Source organism: Rhinatrema bivittatum, chromosome 6 (genome assembly GCF_901001135.1).
Source record: "Rhinatrema bivittatum chromosome 6, aRhiBiv1.1, whole genome shotgun sequence".
Taxonomy (NCBI): Eukaryota; Metazoa; Chordata; class Amphibia; order Gymnophiona; family Rhinatrematidae; genus Rhinatrema; species Rhinatrema bivittatum.
In genome coordinates, this window is record NC_042620.1 from 54,049,258 (window position 1) to 54,075,000 (window position 25,743).

The 25,743-nt window shown below is 42.6% G+C and overlaps 1 protein-coding gene across 1 annotated transcript in view; it reads left to right on the forward strand.

The window, feature by feature from the left end:
• The window catches only part of THSD7B (thrombospondin type 1 domain containing 7B), an 898,700-nt gene that overhangs the window by 464,453 nt on the left and 408,504 nt on the right, over nucleotides 1–25,743 (forward strand). The window contains exon 12 of the mRNA XM_029607893.1: nucleotides 17,791–17,985. Within this exon, the coding sequence (XP_029463753.1) occupies nucleotides 17,791–17,985 (195 nt within the window). The remainder of the gene's footprint in view (nucleotides 1–17,790; nucleotides 17,986–25,743) is intronic.

A 25,743-nucleotide genomic window follows, 5' to 3' on the forward strand; every position in this document is an offset into this window, starting at 1 on the left:
CAGAGCGCTCTGTACTGTATCGGCCCATATCAGAATTAATCCAGACCTATTAAGTATCACCCAGGAGAGGAGGAAAGGCTTTTTAGCTCTTAGGCAGCAGGTGATAGCATTGTGAGCATCTTTTATTTTAACATATCCATGTAAATGTATAATTAAACACAATGATGAATGCTATGGGGTTTTTTTCTCCTGAGAATCTTAAATCCTTTTTAGATTCCATATCATCTCTGACTTATAGTTAGATTCAGTGTTTTTGACTGTTTTAAATGCAGGAGATAAAGGATTCATGCAAAGACTTTTTTTTTAATTTTGTTTATCTAATTTCTTTCACACCCCCTAGGTTACGTCTATGTTTATGAATGGGGATGATTTGTTCGTGCAAATTACTGTCTTATTGCTTTTTCCTTTTTCCCATTTGTATTTCTGTGCAGAGTGACTGAGCTCTGTCTTTGTTAAAACCAAAAAAAACCCCCACTAAAAACAAAAATAAAATTTTTGGAATAGATATAAAAGACAGTAATAAGAACAGGGTTGAAAGTTAGGGTAAAAAAATGGAAGAGAAACTTGTGTTGTTTAAAGGGAAAGAACCAGAGAAAAAGACAATAAAACAGACTGGGTAAGGCAACTGGTCATTGTCTGCTGTCGTCTATTAAATTACTATGCTAGTTTATTTTCAATTTGATCCCAAGCTTTTCAAGTGTGATTAAAAATTGAAAATTTTAAGTGGAATTAAAGGATTATGTAAATATTTACAATTATGTTGAACAAGCCCTTTGTATTAATTTATCTAGCTGCTATTACATATCATGGCTAAAGTGCTTTAGCATGCTAGATATATGAATTATGTGTGCAATAAAGGTTTCTGTTTCTTTGAAATCTTTTCTTTTTAATTAGGGGCATCAATAATTTAATTGGGAGTATGTTTGAACATGTAAATTAGAGCTGCATATTTCCATAATCAACCCTATAATTGGGTTATTGCAGCCATGCGGCTTCACATATGGTACTTAGGAGTCAATTATAGTACCCTAACAAGCAATTACTGTTTTATTGTTTAATTCAATTTTAGCAAATTATGCGGCTTGGTTTAAAAGTCACAGAAACTACATGTAAGAATTACTGGATAGTATTACCTACAATTGAGGTTCTAAAATGCAAGCTTCAAGAAATTCAGGTGACCTTAGATTTTATTTCTTTCATTTTTCTAATATGTCATGAGGTGTCACTGCTCTTTAAAGGATTTAGAAATCATTTACAGTCTTGTTGCTAAGTAAACACTGATAATTTAAAAATGAATATTGAAAACACTTAAAATTATTTTAGTGGGCTCTTTAGTGACTCATTTCTTATTATGTACATTAAAATCATTGTTAATAGCTGTGACGAATACTGAACCTTTCCCAGATCACCTGCAAATAATTGCACGGCTAAGCAGTTTATAGATATAAAAGTCCATATTCTAAAGGTTTGTCTGGCTAAATTAAGGGACATAACCAGACAAACCTGAGGAGGTAATTTTAAAAGGAGTTACATGTGTCAATGTAACATAATATTGTTGCAATTTTTATGCATGTAAAGTGCACTTACACATGAATATCCTATGCACAATTAAATGGAATGTATTGTAGCAATTTTCAAAAGTCCACACACTGGTAAAGTGCATTTACACATATAAAACCCAATTTTAAGCTTTTTAAAATCAGACCTTCAGGTTATAAATATTCTTTTTTCCCCTCTCCCACCCGCTGACTGGATAAATCTTAGCCAGGTAATTCATTATCTGGCAATAACTTAGCCAGATAATCTGATCATGGTGGAGAGAATGTCAAACATTATTTAGGTACATTTTTTTTTTTTTTTTGGAAATTTAAATTTTTTTATTGGGAAATGTAAGAACACAACAAACATAATAAAAAGCATATATATATACAATTTCCCAAATCAAACACCTCAAACCCACGCCCCACATAATATGCATGGCAGAATGAACTGACACACAAAACAATCTGGCTTACATGTTAAACAACAGCCTGAGCATTACTAGGTGTTCTTGAAACAAAGTGTAAGTCTCTCATGTAAAGAGGAATCAGTGGAAAGAAAGGCTGAGAAGCACCCCCCTCTATACCAAGAAATAAAAGGACCCCAAGTGGCAGCCATGGAGGATAATCTGTTATGTCAGACAACGGTAAGATTACCTGGATAATTTTAAACTTACACAGATATATTCTGAATATAGCCAATTAAGTTTAAAAAAAACCAAACTGGCAGGCCACCAGCAGTCCAGAACCCCCTGCCTCCCGCTACAACTCCCAGCCGTAATGGCTGTTCTGTACCTATGACCCCTTCCCCTGTTTAAAAAATGAGACACCACCCCATTCACAAAGCTCCTACAGTGTTCTTTTATCCCTGCTGGAGAAGAAGAAGCTGTTATCACACATGATGTAAAAATGTTATGTCGGATAACTTTAGCCAAATTTATTCAGCAAGAGAACTGACTCACTGAATATTCCACTATAGTTAGTAACCTTACCTGGAATACTTTGCCCCTCAATGGTTTACTCAATATGGACCTCATAGTTATCTTTATTCTCTTTCCAGGTCCATTAATTGACAGATACCACAGTTCCCGGAGGTATTGGCACATTCCAGAAATATAGAAGACATTTAAATATAATGTGGCACAAACTCCATGCAGCAACCCAAACAACCTTTTTCTATTTGTACACCATCAAGCTGCTAAACCTTCTAGAAGCAGACTTGCACAGTCTTCTTGCACGGAGATACCATACTGATGTGGCATCCTTTGGATTGTCCTACTCCTACACACTCTGCTCTCCCTGGCAACATTCCTCCAAGAGAGACTTTGCTTCCTCAAGAAATCCTTGATTAGATTCATATGGGCCTATCAATTTATATTACTTCTCCTTGATGGATTTATTGTAGCTAAATTTTCCATTGGATTACATTCTTAGCTGCCCCTTGTTCTCCACCCTTCTCTCTCTTAAAGTGGCACTATGTCACTTTTTCTCTCCTTCATTTTCTTCTCTGGGGTTTTCTTTACAGTACCCTCTGTTTCTTTAGCTGGCTAATTCCTCCCCATATCTGGATTTTTTTCTTGCTGTGTGTGTGTCAGAGAAAATTCGTCACAAGGAAATCACTAATTTAATGAGATGCAAAGCATGCATACATTAAAATGGTCATGCTAAAGAGAGTATAGGCTTTTTGACAAGTGTGTACACTGCATTTTGAGATATCCCATGCTAAGTGGCTTAAATTTCAAGGGCTGGTTAGAATGAGAGATAACGATACCCACCCCTTCACTCTGACACAAAATCATAGGGGATCTCAGTCCTTTTCCCTCCAACTCCCTAGATATAAAAGAGTGCCCTGATCTTACTTTCCATTTCCCTCTCTACTGACATTCAAAACTAAGCTCAAGTATTACCCCCATCCCATCTCCCTAGAATACTAGGTATGTACAGAGGCAAATATTTAATATTGGTTCATTTATTCATTTCGTAGGTAGCAGTCATTTGTTTCTTTCCTATCAGATGAAAATAAATGTTATTTATTTTATCTGATCATTTGTTTCCCATTAAAGTCAATGGGGGAAGCAATGCAGCCAATTATGGTCTCTGAAATTGGGATTTTCTAAGCATGAATAGCCCAAGGAACTATAATGGAGCAAAGCAGTGTCAGCAGTGGGAGGAATTCTCCAAAGCTCCGTAAAAAAAGCAAAGCAGCAACAAGAATGGCCAGAACACCCCAAGACTCCAAAGGTCAGTAACAACAATAATATAAACATCTAAGGCAGCATGAAAGGGACAAAGCAGTATTAAGTGTGCATGAACAGCTGAAGGCACCACAAAGGAGAAACAACAAAAAGGTCAGGAAAAAACCCAAGGCAGCAACGAAGAGTCAAAAGAGCAGAACAAGTGTCATAAAGATCTCAAGCCCCTTTGAGAGATACAAAGCAGCCACCTATGGTGGCAAGAACACTCCAAGCCTCCAAATGAAGGGCAAAGGGCACCAACCAAATTGGTACAAAATCCTAGGCAGAGGAAAGCCAGAGCAAGTCTCTGGAGAAGGCCTGATATTATTTCCATACAGCAACATTAGGGGAAGGGGTTGATAGTTCAGGTTTTTGACTTGGTATTTCACTTTGCTTTGGTATAATCCCTCCAAGAAATTTAACCACAGCTGCGAAAGCTATATACCAACAACTAAATTGTTAAGATCATCATTTAACAAAGCTGTATACTTTCACTTAAAAAGTGTTGAAAAGGACACAAAGCCCTTTAGGGATCAACTTAAGCATTAAAGACAGCTAATAGCTTTAATCATAGGGCTTTATACATTTTTTATATGCATATATATAAATTGTATTTAAAATTCCAAAAATGTAGATGGCACTTATTCTATTAAATTTGTTTTTACCACTCCAAAGGAAGATCCGTTACAACTATAAACCACTACTGCCTGACATGAATGGTGTTCATTCCTCTTCCTCAGGGGCACTACAAGTGGAAAAAAGATCTCCCAATAATCTATAAAACATAGAGAAAAAAATGAATATCCACATATAACGTGAAGGGGGTGTTACACACGCCGGGCCTATTTTCAAAAGGCCCAGCGATGCGCTTATGTTCCGGGGCTTTGCTGAATGGGCCGGACAGGGGCGGGGCAGACGGTCCGGGGAGTGGCGGGGTGGTCTGGGGCAGTCTGGGAGGCATGGTCGCTGTGCCAGGGGATCATGCGCCGGCACTCGTTTGGCAGGTGTAACTTCCAAAACAAAGGTATGGGGGGGTTCTTTAGGGCTGGGAGGCGGGACTGGGAGGGAATGGGGAAAGCCAGCGGGGCTCCCCGAGGGCTCGGCATGAGTAATTTGCACTAGTGTGCACCCCCTTGCGCACGCCAACCCCTGATTTTATAACATGCGCGTGGCTGCATAAATTTCATTTATATTCGTGGGCACCCACCATTTTTTTTTGTTGGCTGGTACAACGAATGAAATGAAAATGCTCTCATTTGTTGTATTTTGACCATTTGTTTCAAATGAATGCACATGTATACAGAATACCTAATATTTACCAACCTTTTCTTATGCTCTGGTATCTTTTTGCTGGTATGGGGAAGGCAGACACTTTCTTGCAGCACCGTTTATCATGCTGCCACAAAATGGCATCTCAGGTACTCCAATTGGAATGCCAAAGCAGGAAGGAGGTATATATTAAAGAAATAATAAAACATATCATTGCAATTTTTCTTGATTTTAAAAAGCTATACAGAGATTGTACTTACTGCAAAATATACCAAATGGGCAGGCATGTTTTGGCATTTGAGTCATGTCTGTAGCACCATTTTGTGTTTGATGATGCAGCCAGCAGGTGAGAAACGGGTTTCCTCCTGCCAGCAAAGATTTGAGGTGGTCTTTTGTGCAAGCAAGTAGGGGGTATGGAAAAATGCTGGGAGTATCGTGGACTCAGAGGTCACAGCCCTCTTGGATGGAGAAGGGTTGGAGGGCACACAGGCCCATTTGTCCACTGGGGGAGCATGCAAAGGCCCAAGTATCTTCCAGGCATGTTGACTGTTGGCCAAAGTGCATCTAGAGGGATTTGGGGGGATTGTTTCTCTGTGCTGTCATTTATATTTGTGGCTGATTAGAGTGCAGAAACCTCATATACAGTATGGTTTGAGGATTGCATTACTGTGAAAATACTGGATTTAGGGCCCAAAATTGGAGAGCTTCAAAAGGAGCGCTAGTGCATGGCCCCTAGTTGAAATCTTTTGGTGCAATGACAGGAGCAAAGTAAATTTGGAGGTGATATAAAATAAAGGGTTTGAGTGGCAGCAAATGAATGCTCATGACATCAGTTCCCAGCCCAATTGAGCTGGAAGCCCAAAGGAGCAGGAGGAAACTGCTGGGTCAAAAAGCAAAACAAAGTATTGACATGGTATGAATATAGGGATCTTTGTTTTTAGTTTTTATTTTATTTTTCGAAGAATACAATCAGTATTTGTTATAACAAATAAAAATGGGAGAACATCTGTGGAAAAATGAGTCATCTGATGTGCAAGTTGCAAAACTTACATCTGTAATATCCCTAAACACACCCATTTTTTTTATCGCAGGATATTAATGCGCTATGTGTCTGCTTTATTTATAGCATTTTGATGAATCTAGGTCGTAGCTGGTACATTAAATTCAAAAGTCGAATACATTAGAAGTAAAAATATAAAGAAAACAAAAATCAGGGCTTATCTCCAGACATTAATATATTGATATATTGTACCAACTGAGGTCTGAAGTAACCTCTATATGTTTAAGGTAGGTTCATAAATTTAAAATAGTCGGAGCTCCCTATGGAGCCATAACCAATTCTGTAATTTTCATTCAATTATTTGTTCTCTCGATTATGTCACAAGTTCACTTTCATTACTTCCATGAACCATGAAATGTAATATTTACTTTGAATTAATTCTATCCATACACAAGTTTTATATCACTTTTCTATGTGAGAAAGCATGGAGCATCAGAAAACAGTGAACATGACCACTTTCACATTTTAACTCCCTGAACTTTTACATTTTCCAGCTGTATAGGACAAGGGTTTCATGAATTAAAGCTTCATCTGACATTTTTACAAAACTAACAAAGAAAATAAAAGAATTTACTTGAAATGAAATATATAGATAGAATTTTCAAACTGCCTACTATCTCATAATAATGTGTTTTATCTTGTATGAAATTCTTCATGAATTTTGGTTCCTTACTATTCATATATCATTTTTTACATTCAATGTTCTATATTTATTTAATTTACATTTTTATTCCACCTTTCATGTCTAACAATTTCAATTTCATTCAAATGTAGTTTCTTGGCAGAGTAGCTGATAAACACTAAGAAATTATGAACTAGTGATTCTCACATGGAATGATGGCATATAAAACATTTAAATAAATAAACAAACAAACAAAAATAAATAAATAAACAAATTAAAAAATATCTAGCTATCTATGGGCCAGGTTTTAGAAAGCATTTACATGCTTAAAATTGTTTTTTTTTAAATATGTAAATGCACTTTACCCTCTCAGGTTAATTTTCAAAAGGATTTACATTTGTAAATGCAACTACTATTATAGCAATTTTCAAAAGCTGTTTATGCATGTAAAGTGCACTTACGTGAGCAAATCCAATGAACAATTCAATGGCATATATTGTAGCAATTTTCAAAAGCTCACTTATAGAAACATAGAAACATAGAAATGACGGCAGAAGAAGACCGAATGGCCCATCCAGTCTGCCCAGCAAGCTTCACACATTTTTTTCTCTCATACTTATCTGTTTCTCTTAGCTCTTTGTTCTATTCCCCTTCCACCCCTACCATTAATGTAGAGAGCAGTGATGGAGCTGCATCCAAGTGAAATATCTAGCTTGATTAGTTAGGGGTAGTAACCGCCGCAATAAGCAAGCTACACCCATGCTTATTTGTTTTACCTAGACTATGTTGTACAGCCCTTGTTGGTTGTTTTTTCTTCTCCCCTGCCGTTGAAGCAGGGAGCTATGCTGGATATGCGTGAAGTACACTTAACAACTAAAGTGCATTTACTTGAGTAAAGACCAGTTTTATGTATGTAAATGCTTCTGAAAATCAGGCCCTATAAGTGGGTTTTTGAAAATTACTACAATATATGTCTTTTAATTGTCTATAGGATATTCATGTATAAATGCTCTTTATGCATATAAATGTAACACCTTTTAAAATTACCTCCAAAGTTGCCAGATATATCTTATCTGACTAACTTAGAAGGGATATTTAGCAGCACGGCTATGCTGCTGAATATACCGGATAAGTCCTAGTTAAACGAATAAATTATGTCTGGCTAACTATAGACTTGCTATCAAGTAGGTCTAACTTATTCAGTTAATTTAATTGGATAAGTCCGAATATCGGAACTTATCCTGTTAAGGTAACTGGATAAGCAGCCGCATCCCAATCTGCCTATTGCCTGCCCCTAAGATAACTTTAGCAGGATAAATACTTATCTAGCTACGTGGCAGATGCTGAATATAGCCATATAGTCAGCGGCTGCCACTTAGCAGGATAAGTCCCTATTTATCCGGCTAAGCAGCACTAAATAGCCTCATAAATTATAATTACAAGACATTTGCTGTGAAATTTGTCATAAGAACTCCATTTTCCAAGGTGTGAAACAGTGTGTCTCTTTTGAATATTTAAAATGAATTACTTCCGCTGACAGCAAGACTGGACAAAACAATTGACCTAAATATGTGATCTGAATTATGATGCTTAGTATGACTTTCTAATTAAGAAAAAAACATTCACCAAGAGCTCAGTTACTCAAGTTTAGTAATTAGGGGCCCAAATAATAAAAATCGGGCAACTTGATACATTATTTATGTGCACATTAAAACTGAATGAAGGTTATTTTGAAATATTGTGGACAACTTGTGCAGCAGCTATGCACATAAATTATACTAATTTTCAAAGTGGATTTACAAGCATAAATCCACCTAATTTGAAAATTAGCCCAGCAAAACTGCATGCACATAATTACACCATCTATTTGGTGCTCATAGTTTGCAGAGAGAACTTATATGCATACTATATGAAATTAAAATGTATGCACATATATCTTAAGATCATCCAGACTGTACCCCATGGAAAGTTTCTCCCCTCTGCATAAAGTGTATGTAAATAGGGAGCCCAGCTCTCATATCTAGTATCTGCAGTATAGTATTTGCATGTATAAGTGGATTAGGTGGAGATTATTGGTAGTATTTTATAAAGTGCTCCAATAGCTTGCAGATATGCATCAGTACATATGTATATTTCCAAAGCAAGTAAATGCATACTTTTTGATCCAATGCACTGCTATGGTTTTGAGGTGTTGGATTCTTGGGTACTGTGGAGATGACCATGCCCACAAGGAGGAGCCCCGTGAGGAACCACATTACTAGGCTAGACTCTAGACACACAAACACAGAGATTTGTCTTTTATTATACAGCAGAATGATACCACCAGAGGTGGCAGTAGTGAGGTGATCCAGAGGTAGCAGTCCAGGGGCCCTCGGCAGAGGAGACCCGTCTCGCAATGATGGTATAGGGAGCTCAGGATGCAGGTTCCCAGTGCAGAGCTGTAGGTGAGACAGTCTGACAAAGTTAGATTACTCACTAAGGGGTACATTTTAAAAAACAGCGCGCATGCGTACTTTTGTTCGCGCACCAGGCGTGAACAAGAGTACACGGGATTTCAATAGATACGTGCGTATCCATTAAAAGCCGGGGTCAGCACGCGCAAGGCTACCCAAAATCGGCAGCCTGTGTGCGCCGAGGCGCGCAGCCTGCCTCCGTTCCCTCCAAGGCAGCTCTGAAATTGGAGTGGCCTCGGAGGGAACTTTCCTTCAGCCTCCCCCCACCTTCCCCTCCCTAACCCACCCCCCCTACCTGTTGTACAAGTTACGCCTACTCGAACCAGGAGTAACTTGCGTGCGTTGGGCTGGCTGCCGGCACGTCAAGGTCCGGTCCGGGGGCTGGTCTGGAGGCCGCGGCCACGTCCCCGGAATGTCCCTGATGACACACCAGATGCAACACCCCCCCCCCCCGGAACGCCCCCCCCCCCCCGAGGAGTGCGCGCCGCCGAGCCTACTCAACATAGGCTCGGCGCGTGCAGGGGGAGTTTGGGCCAGGTTTTCGGGAGGTACACGTGTATCTTACATGCGTGCCCCTTTGAAAATATGGCCCTAAGGTGGTAGTTGTAGAGGTGGAGATCCCAGCAGGCAGAAGTAGTTGAATACAGGCTCCGAGGCAGGGAGAGCAGATCCTTGAGGAGCAAATACCTGATCGGCACATAAAAGAGGACTTCCAGTGGCAGCAAGGAAGTGGCATGGATTTAGAGAGAGAGAGAGACTTGCTATGGTGTCTCCTCCCTAGACAGGTATTTGTATCCCTATGGGAGGCCCACCTAGTAACTCGAGGTGAGGGTTAAGTATTAGTGTAGGGGGTTAGGGGCCACTTTGACATTCAACGTGAGATGTATGAACAGAACAGTGCTCTCTTGTGAAGATTTGATGACCTTCAGAGTGAGGAAACTCACTCCAAGATGAGATTTGGGCAATGTTCTCTCCACCTCTCTCTCTCGCATACTGAAACAGGCCTGTCCAGAAACATCGTGAACCATGATATACTGGCAATGTAGCCCAAATTGGGCTAATAGTGCAACTTGCGATAACAGCCTTTCGCATAGCTGATATCGCAATTTGCGATACACATGCTTATTAGCATAAGGTACACCCCACATCCTCCTCCTGCACACTCTGATCTCTGTATTAGAGATGTGAATCGTGTGATCGATCGTCTTAACGATCGATTTTGGCGGGGGGGGGGGAGGGAATCGGATCGTTGTGGTTTTGTTTTTTTTTTTAAATCGTGTAAATCGTAAACCGGCACACTAAAACAACCCTAAAACCCACCCCGACCCTTTAAAATAAATCCCCCACACTCCCAAACCCCCTCCCAAAATGTCTTAAATTACCTGGGGTCCAGTGGGGGAGTCCCGGTGTGATCTTCCACTCTCGGGCCACGGGTGCGTTAATAGAAATGGCGCCGGCGCTACCTTTGCCCTACAGGGCAAAGGTAGCGCCGGCGCCATTTTGGTTCCTGTCCCCCGACGTCACGAGCGCAGGAGATCGCTCCCGGACCCCCGCTGGACCCCCAGGGACTTTTGGCCAGCTTGGGGGGGCCTCCTGACCCCCACAAGACTTGCCAAAAGTCCAGCGGGGTCCAGAAGCGACCTCCTGCACTCGAATCTTATTGCCGTATTGCAAAATGGCCATATGGCAATATGGCCATACGGCCGGCGCCATTTTGCAATACAGCAATATGGCCATACGGCAATATGGCCATATGGCAATATGGCCATACGGCCGGTGCTGGCTCCTACGGGCGCCGGCTCCTACGGGCTCCCAGGAGGAGCCCGTAGGAGCCCAACCGCTGAGACTTAGGTGGCTTCACCCTTGGAAGCTGAAGCCCCCCCGGGAGGAGCCCATAGAGGCCCGGCCGCTGGGATTAGGTGGGTAGTAGATCAGGATGGGTAACTGGAACCAGACTGGGACAGTAGCAATACTAGGGATGTGAATCGTGTCCTCGATCGTCTTAACGATCGATTTCGGCTGGGAGGGGGAGGGAATCGTATTGTTGCCGTTTGGGGGGGTAAAATATCGTGAAAAATCGTGAAAAATCGTTAAAAATCGAAAAATCGAAAAACCGGCACATTAAAACCCCCTAAAACCCACCCCCGACCCTTTAAATTAAATCCCCCACCCTCCCGAACCCCCCCCAAATAACTTAAATAACCTGCGGGTCCAGCGGCGGTCCGGAACGGCAGCGGTCCGGAACGGGCTCCTGCTCTGAATCTTGTCGTCTTCAGCCGGCGCCATTTTCCAAAATGGCGCCGAAAAATGGCGGCGGCCATAGACGAAAAAGATTGGACGGCAGGAGGTCCTTCCGGACCCCCGCTGGACTTTTGGCAAGTCTCGTGGGGGTCAGGAGGCCCCCCACAAGCTGGCCAAAAGTTCCTGGAGGTCCAGCGGGGGTCAGGGAGCGATTTCCCGCCGCGAATCGTTTTCGTACGGAAAATGGCGCCGGCAGGAGATCGACTGCAGGAGGTCGTTCAGCGAGGCGCCGGAACCCTCGCTGAACGACCTCCTGCAGTCGATCTCCTGCCGGCGCCATTTTCCGTACGAAAACGATTTGCGGCGGGAAATCGCTCCCTGACCCCCGCTGGACCTCCAGGAACTTTTGGCCAGCTTGTGGGGGGCCTCCTGACCCCCACGAGACTTGCCAAAAGTCCAGCGGGGGTCCGGAAGGACCTCCTGCCGTCCAATCTTTTTCGTCTATGGCCGCCGCCATTTTTCAGCGCCATTTTGGAAAATGGCGCCGGCTGAAGACGACAAGATTCAGAGCAGGAGCCCGTTCCGGACCGCTGCCGTTCTGGACCGCCGCTGGACCCGCAGGTTATTTAAGTTATTTGGGGGGGGTTCGGGAGGGTGGGGGATTTAATTTAAAGGGTCGGGGGTGGGTTTTAGGGGGTTTTAGTGTGCCGGCTCACGATTCTAACGATTTATAACGATAAATCGTTAGAATCTGTATTGTATTGTGTTCCATAACGGTTTAAGACGATATTAAAATTATCGGACGATAATTTTAATCATCCTAAAACGATTCACATCCCTAAGCAATACTGTAACTGGGTTCGGTTCTGAAACCAGGCAGGAACTGTAGCAAGACTTGGGTACTGGAACCAGGTAGGAACTGAAGCAAGACTGATACTGGAACCAGGCAGGAACGGTGGCAAGATTCAGAAACTGGAACCAGGCAGGAACTGTGGCGGAGACCGGAGCCCCCCCCTGGGAGGAGCTAGTAGGGGTCCGGCCACTGTAGCAAGCAGGCAATGAAGCAGAAGGCAGGAACTGTAGCAGGCAGGCACTGTAGCAGGTAGACAGGTAGGTAGGCAGGCACTGTAGAACACCTTGGGGCCAGAAGCAACTAGGGACCGTGATGGATCCCGGTTGCAAGGCCCCGAGTAGGAGCAGACGCCGGGGTTAAATGCCCCACGGCGTCTGATGTCATCGAAGAGGGAGGAGCGTCGCACGGCGGGAAGCAGGCTATTTCAGCCCCCTTCCTGCACGCATCTAGGGAAGGGGCGTTCCTGGGGAGACCTCCGCGGGAACGCCGCTGACATCTGCGCTGCCGGGGCCGGCGAAGGGCAGGTAAGGCCCCAGTTGCGACCGGGACCGTAACAAAATATTCAAAAATAATAGAAGTTCACAAAAATTCACATACTTATTTTATACAAACCACTGGTCAAAAACTACATGGAAAGAGTCCAATAATTGTGCAAAATGCAAATCCCCAAACTGACATAAATAAAAGTACTGTACAGCCTACCACCTTTGCTGGTGTTCCATCCACGCAGCCAAATCAGAGAAATGGGGAATCCCTCCACCCCTTCCCGTTGGTGCTCTCTCCCTCCTTCCCCACAGAATAGCTGATTGGTTCCTGATCAAGTGCTTTGGCTGCTAGTAGGGAGGCAGTGAGGGAACACCAGCAAGGGGGAGGGATTTTGTTCAATAGGAATCCTATAGGAAAGAAGGAAGGGAGCACCAGTGGGTTGTGGCTGGGTTTTTTTGATCATATATTCCGGTTGCTAGGAAGTACAGAAGGTTTCTCCCATCAGCTGTTTTGGCCACAGAGAGGGAACAAGAGCGAGAGAAAAAAAAAACACTGGTGGGGGCTTCCTAATCATCTGGTCTGGTTTCTGAAAGGGAGGGGAGGAGGGAAAGCGTGGGAAGGGGGATTCCCTGATCATCTGTTCTGGTCACTGGATGGGTGGGAGAAAAGTTTCTTGGGGGGGGGGGGGGAGCGGGTCCTTGAGGAAAATTAGCTGGCTAGCGCAGATTTTTATTGCTAGCCAGCTAAATTTGCATGCACAAGGCTGAGCATTGTATGTCTAGGAGGATAAGTTTTCCTGGCTGCATTGAAAATGATTCTTGAATGTAAATTAACTTTGCTTAACAAATGTGGAGGCTACATCAGGTGCTCAATGCCTTCTTTGAAAATTGATCCCTGCATCTTTAGAGCCAGTGCATTCCCAGACTTCAGTTTTCATTTTAATTTCAAAGTCTGAGTCCATGGCATTCTGGACTGCTACTTACAGATCCAAGGATTCTAGATCCAAACTTAACAGACCTCTCATCAGATGCCTCTCCTCCACAGATGAGGAATAGATTTTCTCTTGAGGATCTATCCATTCACATTTTTGTTTAGAAAATGTCTGAGGCCATTCCTTTTAATCTAGAGGTAGATGGAGAGCTCAGGTCATCTCTTCTTGGCGTCCTCAGGTACTTTGATGTCTCTAAGAAGTTGATGGCAGTTCTCATCCATTAACTGCTTCAGGATCTTTGGAAGAGCATTTTAGGAGACCCCACTCTTAGTATTCTTAAGTAGACAAACTTGCTAATCTCAGATGGGTAATCTCCATGGATGGCCGGACAATTAGCCACACATTTTCGCCTTCCTCCCCTTATGGATATGCTTTAAACTAACAGAGGGAATCCCTCATGAAGGCAGCTGGATGGGAAGTCCAGCACATAGAAAAGGTAAAGCCTTTTATGCTTTTTCATAACTCTCTAGGAAAAGAGCCAGCTTGCACCATCAGTTAATGTCATCCACTTGTGTGGCTGATTATCCTGTTGCCTGCAGAAAGCACCCATTACAGGTAAGCAACTTTGTTTAATTCTGTAAGCTGATGTTGGTGTTAAAGTAGGCAAAAGTGATCTTAAGAGGGAAAAATGGCACTTGGCCTCTCTATGTAGGAAGGTTGGAGAACGTGGAGGTTTAGACCTTTGTATATTGGGAAGGGAAGGTAGTGGGCGGTGGGTTTGTTTGTAGTCTTTATTGTTCATGATTCTTTTGCACACTATTTTTTAAATTTAATAAAAAGGAGTTTAAAAAAACTACATTTGCATTTGAACGATTAGGCAATGTTTGAAAAAAGGGGAAGACTGTTAAAGGAAATGTTTAAGAGTGTTATTATAGAGGAAAAGAATAGAGTTTGTTCAGTCTACTTTTCTTATTTTTCTCTCAAGTGTAAAATGTTTTTCAAGCATCAACATCACTTTACTAGGAACTAATAGAAGCTGCATTGCTGTGGCAACATTCTGACTCAGACATATGGCAGCCCTGAGCTGAAAATAGAGGAATAATAACAGGTTTACAAAGGGTATGTGGATAGGTCTTTGGAGAGAATTAATGGAGCATCAACGGTGACTCGTCCTTCTATTCTTTCCAAATATTTTCTTTATAGACATCTCAGGAATGTATATGTTTACAATAGTTATTTGTTTTGTGAGATTTGTTTTTAATTCCTGCAGTTTCTTCCTGTTCCTTTCAATCTCTAGCTCAACTGGAACTGGCCTAAATGTGGCTAAGGTGCCATGAGCCCTCATTTACAACGATTTGGAGACTTTTTCCCTCTTTTATAAATCCCTCACTGGCCCAGCCATTGGAATGACTCTCACTGGCCAGAGTCTGCAGAGTGTAGTTCCTTTTGGAACTTGGAACTCATGCAATCTAAGTCCAGCCAGTAGGTGTCACCACTGAGCAATAGGTGAGACTACCCAGGAACTGTGAATGTTATTTGGGGTTCTAAAGGTATTCCTCTCCTAGAAATCAAAAAGGAATTGCAATAAATAAAGACCCAAGTTGTTGTTAATGTAGTTAAGGCTTTCAGAATCTGCCAAATCTGGTAATTCCTTAAGAATTACGATTTCATTGTATATACACAGGAGAGACATTTTGGTTATACTTTTCAAAATTACTTGAAATACTTTTTAACTTATGCAATATGAACCCTATTTATCATGTTTCTGTGCAGAAACATTCAATTTATTTCTGCAATAGACCCAGAATAAGCTACCATGAAATTTTAATGACAAACCTAATGACGCAAGAAAAATGCCATGCTCATATGACAAAGGGCTACTTCAAGCTATCAGCACTTCAAATTATTTTAATTTTCTTATTAGAATTTAAGCATGTGTACAGAGTCTAAGACTTCCTGAAAAATTGTTTAAGGTATTACAGATGGTGCAAAATGGGGCATTTAGATTGACTACAGGAAGTGGGTATCATGAAGGAATAATGCTGCAGTTAAAACATTTTCACTGGCTTCCTGTACAGCTAAGGATTCAGTTATCATGCATAACATTGTTTATAGGGAAGAGGGCCACAGTTTAAAAAATGTAATTTCCCCTTATGTGCCTGCATGAGTGTTAAGATCACAGGAGCAGAATATGTGTTTGTTGATAGCATGTCCTAGTTTATGGAATGTTAAGTCTATTGTCTATTGAACTTAGAAAAATGCTAAAGAGTTATGCTAATAGCTTACAATTCCAGCATGCCTGACCAGAGCTACTGTAGAAGTGTCCAGTAGATGTGAATTGGTTATTTACACTTTTGGATAATAGAAGGACTAGGGGACACTCCATGAAGTTAGCAAGAAGCACATTTAAGACTAATCGGAGAAAATTTGTTTTCATTCAATGCACAATTAAGCTCTGGAATTTGTTGCCAGAGGATATGGTTAGTGCAATTAGTGTAGTTGGGTTCAAAAAGGGTTTGGATAAGTTCTTGGTGGAAAAGTCCATTATTAATCAAGTTTAGTTAGAGAATAGCCACTGCTATTAATTGCATCGGTAGCATGGGATCTTCTTTGTGTTTGGGTACTTGCCAACATAGGCCCTGTTTGGCCTATGTTGGAAACAGGATGCTGGGCTTGATGGACCCTTGGCAATTTCTTAGGTTCTTATGATTGCTCTGGATTGTGATCCTTGGCCTGCAAATGGCAACACAAGTGAGGTACTAGGTGAGTGGGAGGGTTTGGGGGAAGGAAGGAGTGGGTAACATGGGTGGCTAGGGAAACAAAAAGTCTGTATTTATTTTATAATTTCTGAGGAGGGAGGGGAAAAGTTGGGGAGGAGCAGCAGCAATATTATGGCTAAGTACACTTAGGAGGGGTTTGGAGGGAGCTCAGCCAGAAGGGCTGTAAAAGATTTATGGTGATGGGGAGGTGGTGGGAATCGAGCTGGAGGCTTGTGTTTAAGGATTTTTTGTTAACTATTGGCGCACCACTTAACCAACAGTTTTCTGGCTCCACAAAACTGGTTAATTTTAGTGCTAACTGGACATATTCAAAATCTGGCTGATTAGATTTAAGGTTATCTGGCTACAATTAGTCAGCTAACTTTAATCAGAGATATTCAGTAAGATGTTTATCCCACTAAATATCCAGGAAAAGCGATCTGGATAACTTGTTTGCTTGCTGGTTTACTGAATATGCTCCCTATGTTTTAATAGCTATAAGTGTATATGGCATGCCACTAAAGCACCTAACTTTTCACCCCTGTTTTACTTCACCTAAATGTATGTGTGTACATTTAACATGAAAAATCAATTTTCAAACTCAGTGTGCATATAGTTACCCTGTGTTTAAAAATCAATTTATTCTGTATAAGAGTTCAGGAACAAACATACCATGCAGTTAAGGATTTTCAGACATTTTTCATATTTTCAATCTTGAATATTCTTATAAATCCAAATACGTTTGAGAAAGTTTGAAATTTTAGGGAAAAAAATGCAGTTAGATTGGAAATTGGTCAAAGCTATCAGGTGAATTTTCAAAGGAGATATGCATGTAAATGTTGCATACTAAATAGTAGTAATTTTCAAAAGCCATTTATGTGTGTAAAGTGCACTCAGTGGGTAAATCCTACGGACAATTCAATGACATATACTGTACCAATTTTCAAAATCCCACTTACACGGGTAAAGTGGACTTACACATGTAAAACCCAATTGTAAGCATATTATTGCTTTTGAAAAGCAGACCGTATCTGATTATTCAAGTAAATCCATGGCAGATAATACAGATCAGTATGCTTATTTGCAGGATGCTTGCTTTCCTTAGATTTGTTTGTATTTTTTTTCCTAGAATAATCTTACTACTTACCAGAGAATTTTATCTACTGCAATACAATTCAATATAATTAAAAACTACGGTATAAAAGAGTATTGTGTAATGTATTTCAGTAATCATTTTGTTTCACTTTTTCCTATTGTATTATAAACTATGCCTATTGAAGCAATAATAAAGCAGAAACCTTTTGGTCCTTTAAGATTAAAGGAAACCTTCTTTCTACTTTTCAGCTGTTGACTGCGTCTCAGATGAGAGCCATTCTGTAGATGTCACTGAATGTCTCAGATGGGCAGATCCCATGCCTCCTCTTGTTCAGGAGTGTTTAATCCCTTGCAGAGATGATTGCACATTCACCCCTTGGTCCAAGTTTACACAGTGCTCAGCAAACTGTGACTCAAAAAGGAATAGAAGGCGATCACTCACAGGTACATCTTTTGCGTTTCTATACCAAGGATAAGCAGAAGAGTTGAGAATTCGATTTCTGTTTTCAAATATTATGGTTTTGACCACAATGAAAAAGTAACCTGGAAATCTCAGCAATACTATCTCTGTCGCTCTTCAACTGGAAATAACAATGTTACTAAATTTTCTTTAAAATTATGCCCCACAGTGGCAGCTTGTGTTAAAATGCAATAAGGCAGCCAACTCACAAAAATAACTGTTCCTTTTAATGGAGAGCAGCTGATGGTCTTTGTTTCTCTCCCTGTTGTTGAAATGATACCTGAATTGCTCTGTTCACAACTTGGGGGAGATAAGCAGGGATTGCTTGGTCCTCTGAAGAGCAGACATCTTTTGCGTTCTTTTGGTGTCTGGACCAATCTTGCTTTTCAGAGTCTGAATCTGATGTGTGCAACAAGGTACCCCACACCTCCAGGAGAAACACTGACTGTGAAATAGAAATAAATCAGCCGTCTGCTAAGGCAGCATGCATGGATGCTTTACTTTGGCAACTGGAATAAAAAAATAATAAACACTAGGTAGTCCATATTCAGTAAATTGTTTAGTGGACAAGTTATCTGACTAACTTTAGCCAGTATATTCAAGCAGGAGAAATGTCCTACTGAATATAGTGGCTAAAGTTATTCAGCTACCACTAGCCAGACAAACTTTAAATCTAACCACCCAGCTTTTGAATATGGGCCTAGACCTACCGTGGTTTCGGCCTGGGCCTCATTGTCAGATCTCCCCCCAGACCGGGTAAGTGTGGGCCTTGGAGGATCCTGGCCCCAGAATTTTTTTGGGTGGGAGGGATGGGTAGTGGAGACAGGAAGCCTCAGAAGGCTCAATTTCCTTTTGTTTTTTCCTTTTCGTGGGTGTTTATTTTTATGTTTAATTGATTTTTTTTAACTAAATAAATAACATAAATATTAAACAAAACAAAATTCATGGGGGGAAATCATCCCCAAAAAATGAAATGAAAAATGTAACCAAATATTTACTTCTTCCCATTCCTAATTTTGTTCCGTATTTCTTTCTAAATTATTCCTAACATTCTGTTTGCCTTTTTGACTGCCACTGTGCACTGAAATGAAGATTTCAAGGTTTTGTCCACAAGAACTCTGAGGTCCTTTTCCTGGGTGGTGACTCCTAACATGAAACTGTGTACCTGTAGTTGGGATTATTTTTCTCTACACGCATTATGTTGCACTTGTGCACATTAAATTGCATCTCCCATTTAGATGTCTTCTAGTCTCACAAGGTGCACCTACTGTCCTTCGGAATCTGCTGCTGTTTTAATGTCTCAAAACAATTTTGTGTCATCTGCAAATTTAGCCCCTCTCTCCATTATTTTTTTATGAGAAACTGTTAAAACTATTATAAGGATGACCAGAGGACACAATCACCCTTCCAGCACTTTGTCACAGAGCGACAGAGGCAGACAGAGAGGCTGAAAAATAACTGAAGCAATTGTGAAAGGCACATTTACAGTTACCTCCCCCACTCATCTAATGCCTCTTACACACACAAATACACAAAACTAAATCCACATTCTCACCCCTTTCACATTTTGATACCCATTCTCTTCAAAGCTCACAACCCCACAGCCCATACAGTAATACACCCCCACCCCCACATATGCCACCCACAAACATACAGCTATATGCCTCCATGCATACACACTCACATATCCACCTCAACCTGCTGCCACCCACATCCATACCCCACCATCCCACCTGCATACCCCCACTCAAATCCACAACCCACCTTCTCCTACATCCACATCTATCAGTATTATGTGCATGCCCCATACATACCCACATATCCATCCGCCAACTCTATACATTGGGGGCTGCAAATGAGTAGCAAACACATCCATATTCCCATAAACACACAAAACACCCCTTATCCCCATACATCCCAGCCTACATACATACACTCGCACCCTTCCACCACACATAGCACAGATATACTCACACTCCCCGGATACATTCACTACACACATACCACTGCACCCACATACATACCCTACAACTTTTACATACCCACACATGTGCTTCACACACAGACACAGACACACACATCTTTACATACACCCCCGTTCCAACTTTGTGTGAAAATTGACTCTGACCAAAATCCTCCCATGCCTGTCTCAACAACTGTCTTGAGGCAGTATGCCAATGGCTCAACATTCATAAATTCAACTTAACCCCTCCAAATATGGCTAAGCTGTCTAGATCAGCCCCTGCAATCTCTTCCTTCCTTAGCAGGAACCCCCCTGCAGCCTAAAGAATCTGTATAGAGCCTAAGGGTTCAACTCGACCCTAATCTCATGATAGAATCCTATATCTCTAAGGTAGTGAGAACTTCCTTTATGTTTCTATACCAGATCCAACTACCTTGACCAGCACAACCTTGCATCTGTGATTCATGCACTAATCACAGTTGACTAGATTATTGTAACCCTCTATTGAATGGTATCTCCCTGACTAGCCTTAAATACTTACAATTCTTGAAAAATATGGTGGTCATATTCCTGGTAAAATCCAATGTATCGGACCATACAAAGCCCATCCTATACAGATTTTATTGGCTACCCATTGAAACCAGGATTAAATTCAAAACCCTATGCTTCATCTTCAAATGTGTAAATAATCATCTCTCCCATCTTCTTGCTGCCTATAACCCCATCAGACAGCTCCGATCCTCACAAGGCTCTTCTTTCCTCTCTAACTGTGACTTCCATGAACCTGAAAAGCCTTCAGCTGCTATGCTCCCAAGATCTGGAAATAGGTTCCACTTCCCATTCACCCCCCTCCCAGTTCTGTTTTCCCTGTTAACATGTAACTTCCAAGGCTAATTTTGTTCTGTGTAAACCAGTATGATGTCCACAACTAATACCGGTATATAAAAATGTATAAATAAAATAAATTCACCTAGAACCATACTATCTCACTTTACAGAAAATGAAAGCTCAGGCATGGTTGTTCCACCCAGCTTTCCTGCATGCTATGCATTAAGAAAGATCAAAACATAAAATTTCCCTTTTCATGGACACCAGGCTTTTTGACTGCACCCACACGTTCACAAGGCACACAATTATACACTGTCTACCCACTCCCCCATGCACACACATACATCCCCACACAATTCCAATTATCCCCACACATACTGTTATACACTCTTCTATACTCCTCACCTACACCCCCTTAAAACATACACAATTCTTCCAATCCCAAAATCCAACTCCACTGCAAGCCGCCACCACCCTCCCACACATACTATACACTCCCACACACTTCTTTTACAAACATATGTTTTAACATTCCTAATACAGGGGCTATGTTGGATTCTTGGACCCTTGGGCTGGCTAGGAGGAGGTACCCAGTGGGTGTCGAAGCTGGGAGGCGGCACAGACAGGAGACCAAGAGATCACCACCACTGGAGACCCGAGGTCCCCCCAGGAGGAGCCCGTGAGGACCTAGGCCGCTTGGACTTACGAGTGGTCTCCTGCGAGGCGGTATCCAGGGGATGGAGACGAAGAGCTGGAGCCAGGAGGCCAACTGGAACTTCACCACTGGAAGCCTATGGTCCCCCCGAGAGGAGCTCATGAGGACCCGAGCCGCTGGACCTAGGTGAGGCCTCCTGGACGAAGCCGAAGTCAGAAGCCAAAGGATGAAACTGGATCAGAAGTCTGTGGATGGAAGCCAGAGTCAAAAGCTAGGAGTCAGAAGCTGAAGTCAGAAGCCAAAGGATGAAGCTGAATCAGAAGTCTGTGACTGGAAGCCGGAGTCAAAAGCCAGGAGTCAGAAGCCAGAGTCAGAAGCCAAAGGATCCAAAGCAGCAACTAGCAAATCTTACCTTACCAGAATGAACCTCGTTGCAAGGCAAAGGCTCAGGCCTAGCTGCAGGGTTTAAATACCCCTGCAGCATCTGACATCATCTGGGGGCTGTCCTGCCTGTTCCCGTGCTGGACCCTTTAAATCTGGAGCTCCTGCACGTGCCTAGGGGGGCGGGGTCAGCCGTGACGGATCGGCGGCATCTCCCTCGAGGAGGGAGCACCGTGGGAGAGACCCCAATGGGGCCTGCCGGCTGGGACAGAGCAACAGTGGGCCGGGCCGGCCTCGAGGTGAGTGGAGGGACCGGGACACAGCCCGGTACCATAACAGGCTACAGGAATGCCCAAGGTGCTCTTTATCATCCTGGTTCTCTCCTTTTTCCATATATCTAGATTTGTATCCCTCGACTCCATGGTTCAACTGATAGGGTAGAGGATCACAGCCTCTGAGGTCCATTGTGCTAGGGTGGGTATTCTCAAACAATCTATTTCCCAATATAATATTCACTAATAGCAGTCTTCAGCAATCAGGAATCATATGGAGAAATTCACACAGCTGACTTAGTTTTCCTGCTTCGCCAATCTCCTTATTAACAACTCATTTATGTATTTATGTATTTATTTATTTATTTATTTAATAGCTTTTCTATACCGATATTAGGAGGCACATCATGTCTGTTTACATCTGAACAAAAGGTGGAAAATACAATGAACAGGGAGAGGGGAAGGGGAACAACAAGAGTTGCAGCAAAGGTGTTGCAGCTAAGGAGAAGGCTCAGTAAGTGAGCCTGAAAAGTAGAACTAGAGGGTTAACATATTAACATGGAACTTAGAGTGGTGTAAAGTTATCTGCAAGGTGAGGGGGTGACGGTGGCAGTGGTTACAATGAGCTAGTCAGGGAATGCCTGGTGGAAAAGCCAAGTCTTCAGCATCTTCTTGAATTTAAAGGGGCAGGGCTCAAGGCAGAGGTTTGTAGCTAGAGCATTCCAGTGAGTGGGGCCAGCAATTGATAGGGTACGGTCCCTTGTTGATGTGAGGCGGGCATTCTTGAGGGGTGGGATGTGTAGGGTACCTTTGCGGTTTGTTCTGGTTGGGTGGGAGGAGTGTGTGAATCGGAAGGGTTCGCTGAGCCAGGAGGAGTTGTTTTTGTGGATAGATTTGTGTATGATGGTGAGGGTCCTGAATAGGATGCATGATGGGATAGGGAGCCAGTGGAGGTCTTTTTGGAGGGGGATTATGTGGTCTGATTTGCATGCGTTCATGATAATTCTGGCAGTGGCGTTCTATAACATTTGGAGAGGTTTGATAGTGGAGTAGGGGAGGCCTAGATACAATGAGTTGCAGTAGTCCAATTTGGATGCTAGGGTGGCTTGGATGACTGTTCTGAGATCGTGGGTATGGAGTAGGGGTTTGAACTTTTTTATGACGTTGAGTTTATAGAAGCCTTCTTTTTGGACGAAATTGATGTGTTTTTTTAGGTTTAGGTGTGGATCAATTAGGACACCTAGGTTTCTTACTGGAGGCTGTGAGGTGAAGATACTGGCAGCAGGGTCATTGGGGGATGAGAGCTTGTGAGTTTGGTGGTTGTGGATGAGGAGGAGTTCAGTTTTTGAGGAATTAAGGGAAAGGTGTAAGTTGGTGAGAAGGGAATTGATGGATGTGAGACATTTCTCCCAAACTTTTAGCGTGGTGGATAAGGATTCTTGTATTGGTATGATGATTTGAACATCATCTGCGTAGATATAGAATTTGAGGCCGAGTTCAGATAGTAGCTGACAGAGGGGCAGGAGGTAATTGTTAAATAGAGTGGAGGAGAGGGAGGAGCCTTGGGGGACTCCTTGGGTGAGGGGAAAGTGTGTGGATTCTGAGTTGCCTAGTTTGACAGAGAAATGTCTGATAGCCAGGTAGGATTTGAACCAGAGGAGAGCTGCGCCCGAAATGCCAATGTCAGTTAGGCGGGAAATGTGAAGGTTGTGGCTTATCGTGTCAAAGGCTGCGGATATGTCAAGGAAGGCAATGATGAAGCTGTGACCTTGGTCAAGGCCCGTGAAGAGGGCATCAATGAGGGAGAGTAGTAGTGTTTCGGTGCTCAGGTTTTTACGAAAACCAAATTGAGAGGGGTGAAGGATGTTGTTGTCTTCAAGGTAGTCCATAAGTTGGGAGTTCACCACCTTTTCCATGATTTTGGCGATGAGGGGGAGATTTGAAATGGGACGGTAGTTGGACGGATCTTTGGGGTCTAGGGATGGTTTTTGATCAGGGGTTTGACAACAGCGTGTTTTAAGGAATCGGGGATTGTACCAGTGGAGAAGGAGCAGTTAATGATGTCTGCTAGGGGTTTGGCAATGGTGTTGGGAATGGTTAGGAGAGTTTTAGTGGGGATGGTATCAGAAGGGTGTGAAGCGGGTTTGATTTTTTGAGAATAGACTATTTCCTTGGAGGATGTGAGGTCGATAGCATCTAGTGTGGTGTTGGGAGTGGTGTGGTGGTTCGGAGATAGAGGGGACTGTGAGGGTGAATCTGAGGAGGATGTTTTTTATTTTGTAATGGAAAAAGAGGGCAAGTTTCTCTCATTTTGTGTTGGCTTCATTGTCCGCGATGGGAGTGGGGATAGATTTGGTGAGGGCAGCAACATATGAGAATAGGGCTTTGGGATTGTACATGTATTGATGTATTTTGGCGGCGTAGTAGTCACGTTTGGTGAGGACATAATTTGTTGGCTATATCGATGGTAAGGTTGTTCCATGAGCTGAGGGCAGTTTCAGGGGAGGAGCAGTCTAGTTTGGTTAGGGATTCGGTAAGTGCGAAGGTAAGATCCTCAGAAGGGCAGGATTTTCTGAAGGAGAAGGAATTATTTTGAGGATGGTTGCAGGGGGTGGGGGAGTTTATAGTGAGATGAGTCTCGATGAGTGAATGGTCTGACCAGGGAAATGGAGTACAGGAGGCAGAGGATGGTGTGTGGATGCAGGAATTAATGAAAATGAGGTCTAGTGTGTGCCCAGCTTTGTGTGTGAGGGTGGAGATGATTTGGGTGAAGCCCATGGCCTGATGGGCAGCCAGGAATGTTTCACATGAGGGGGAGAGGGGTATGGAGTCCATGTGGATATTGAAATCTCCTAGTAGAATGGTGGGTTTTTCACTGTTAATGTTGTTAGATATAAGTTCTATAAGGGGGGAGGGGTTGTGTTCCAGAAGGCCCGGGGGAGAATAAACAAGGCAGATTTGGAGTTCAGGGGATTTAAACAGACCAATTTCGTATTTGGGTGGGGGACTGATATTCAGCAGTCTGAGTATAAGGTTCTTTTTGGCGGCTAGAAGGATGCCTCCACCTTTTTTTTCTGGGTCTAGGAATGGAGAATGTCATAGGATTGGGTGGGGAGTTGGTTAAGGATTATGGTGTCCGTGTCCTTGAGCCAGGTTTCTGTGACTGTGCAGATTTTGGGTTTGCAGTCTAGGAGGAGGTCATCTAGGATGTGTGTTTTTTTGGAGAGGGAGTGTGCATTGAAGAGGACTAGGGATAAGGTGGTGAGTCCTAGTATTTGTGTTAATGGAGAGAGAAGGATAGGGAGGAGGGATTTGCGCTAGGCTGGGGGGTCCCCAAGATGGAGGCGAGGGTTCTATGTGAGGGGTGATGTATACCGGGGATGGGAAATGAGGGAAAGTTGGAGGCCGAATGAGGGGGCGTTGCAGATAGATAGGGCCTCTAAGGTGGAGGACAGGGGGAATAAGGGGGGGGGGGGCGGGTGGCGAGGAGAGGATACGGGGGGAGAAATTAGCAATGGTTAGCAGACTGGTACAGTACAATGCAATACAAAGCAAAATGATACAATATAATGCAGTGTGAGACAGTAGCACAGATTATTGAAGATTGAGTATATGCATAGCATGCCAAGATAATTACTGTTAG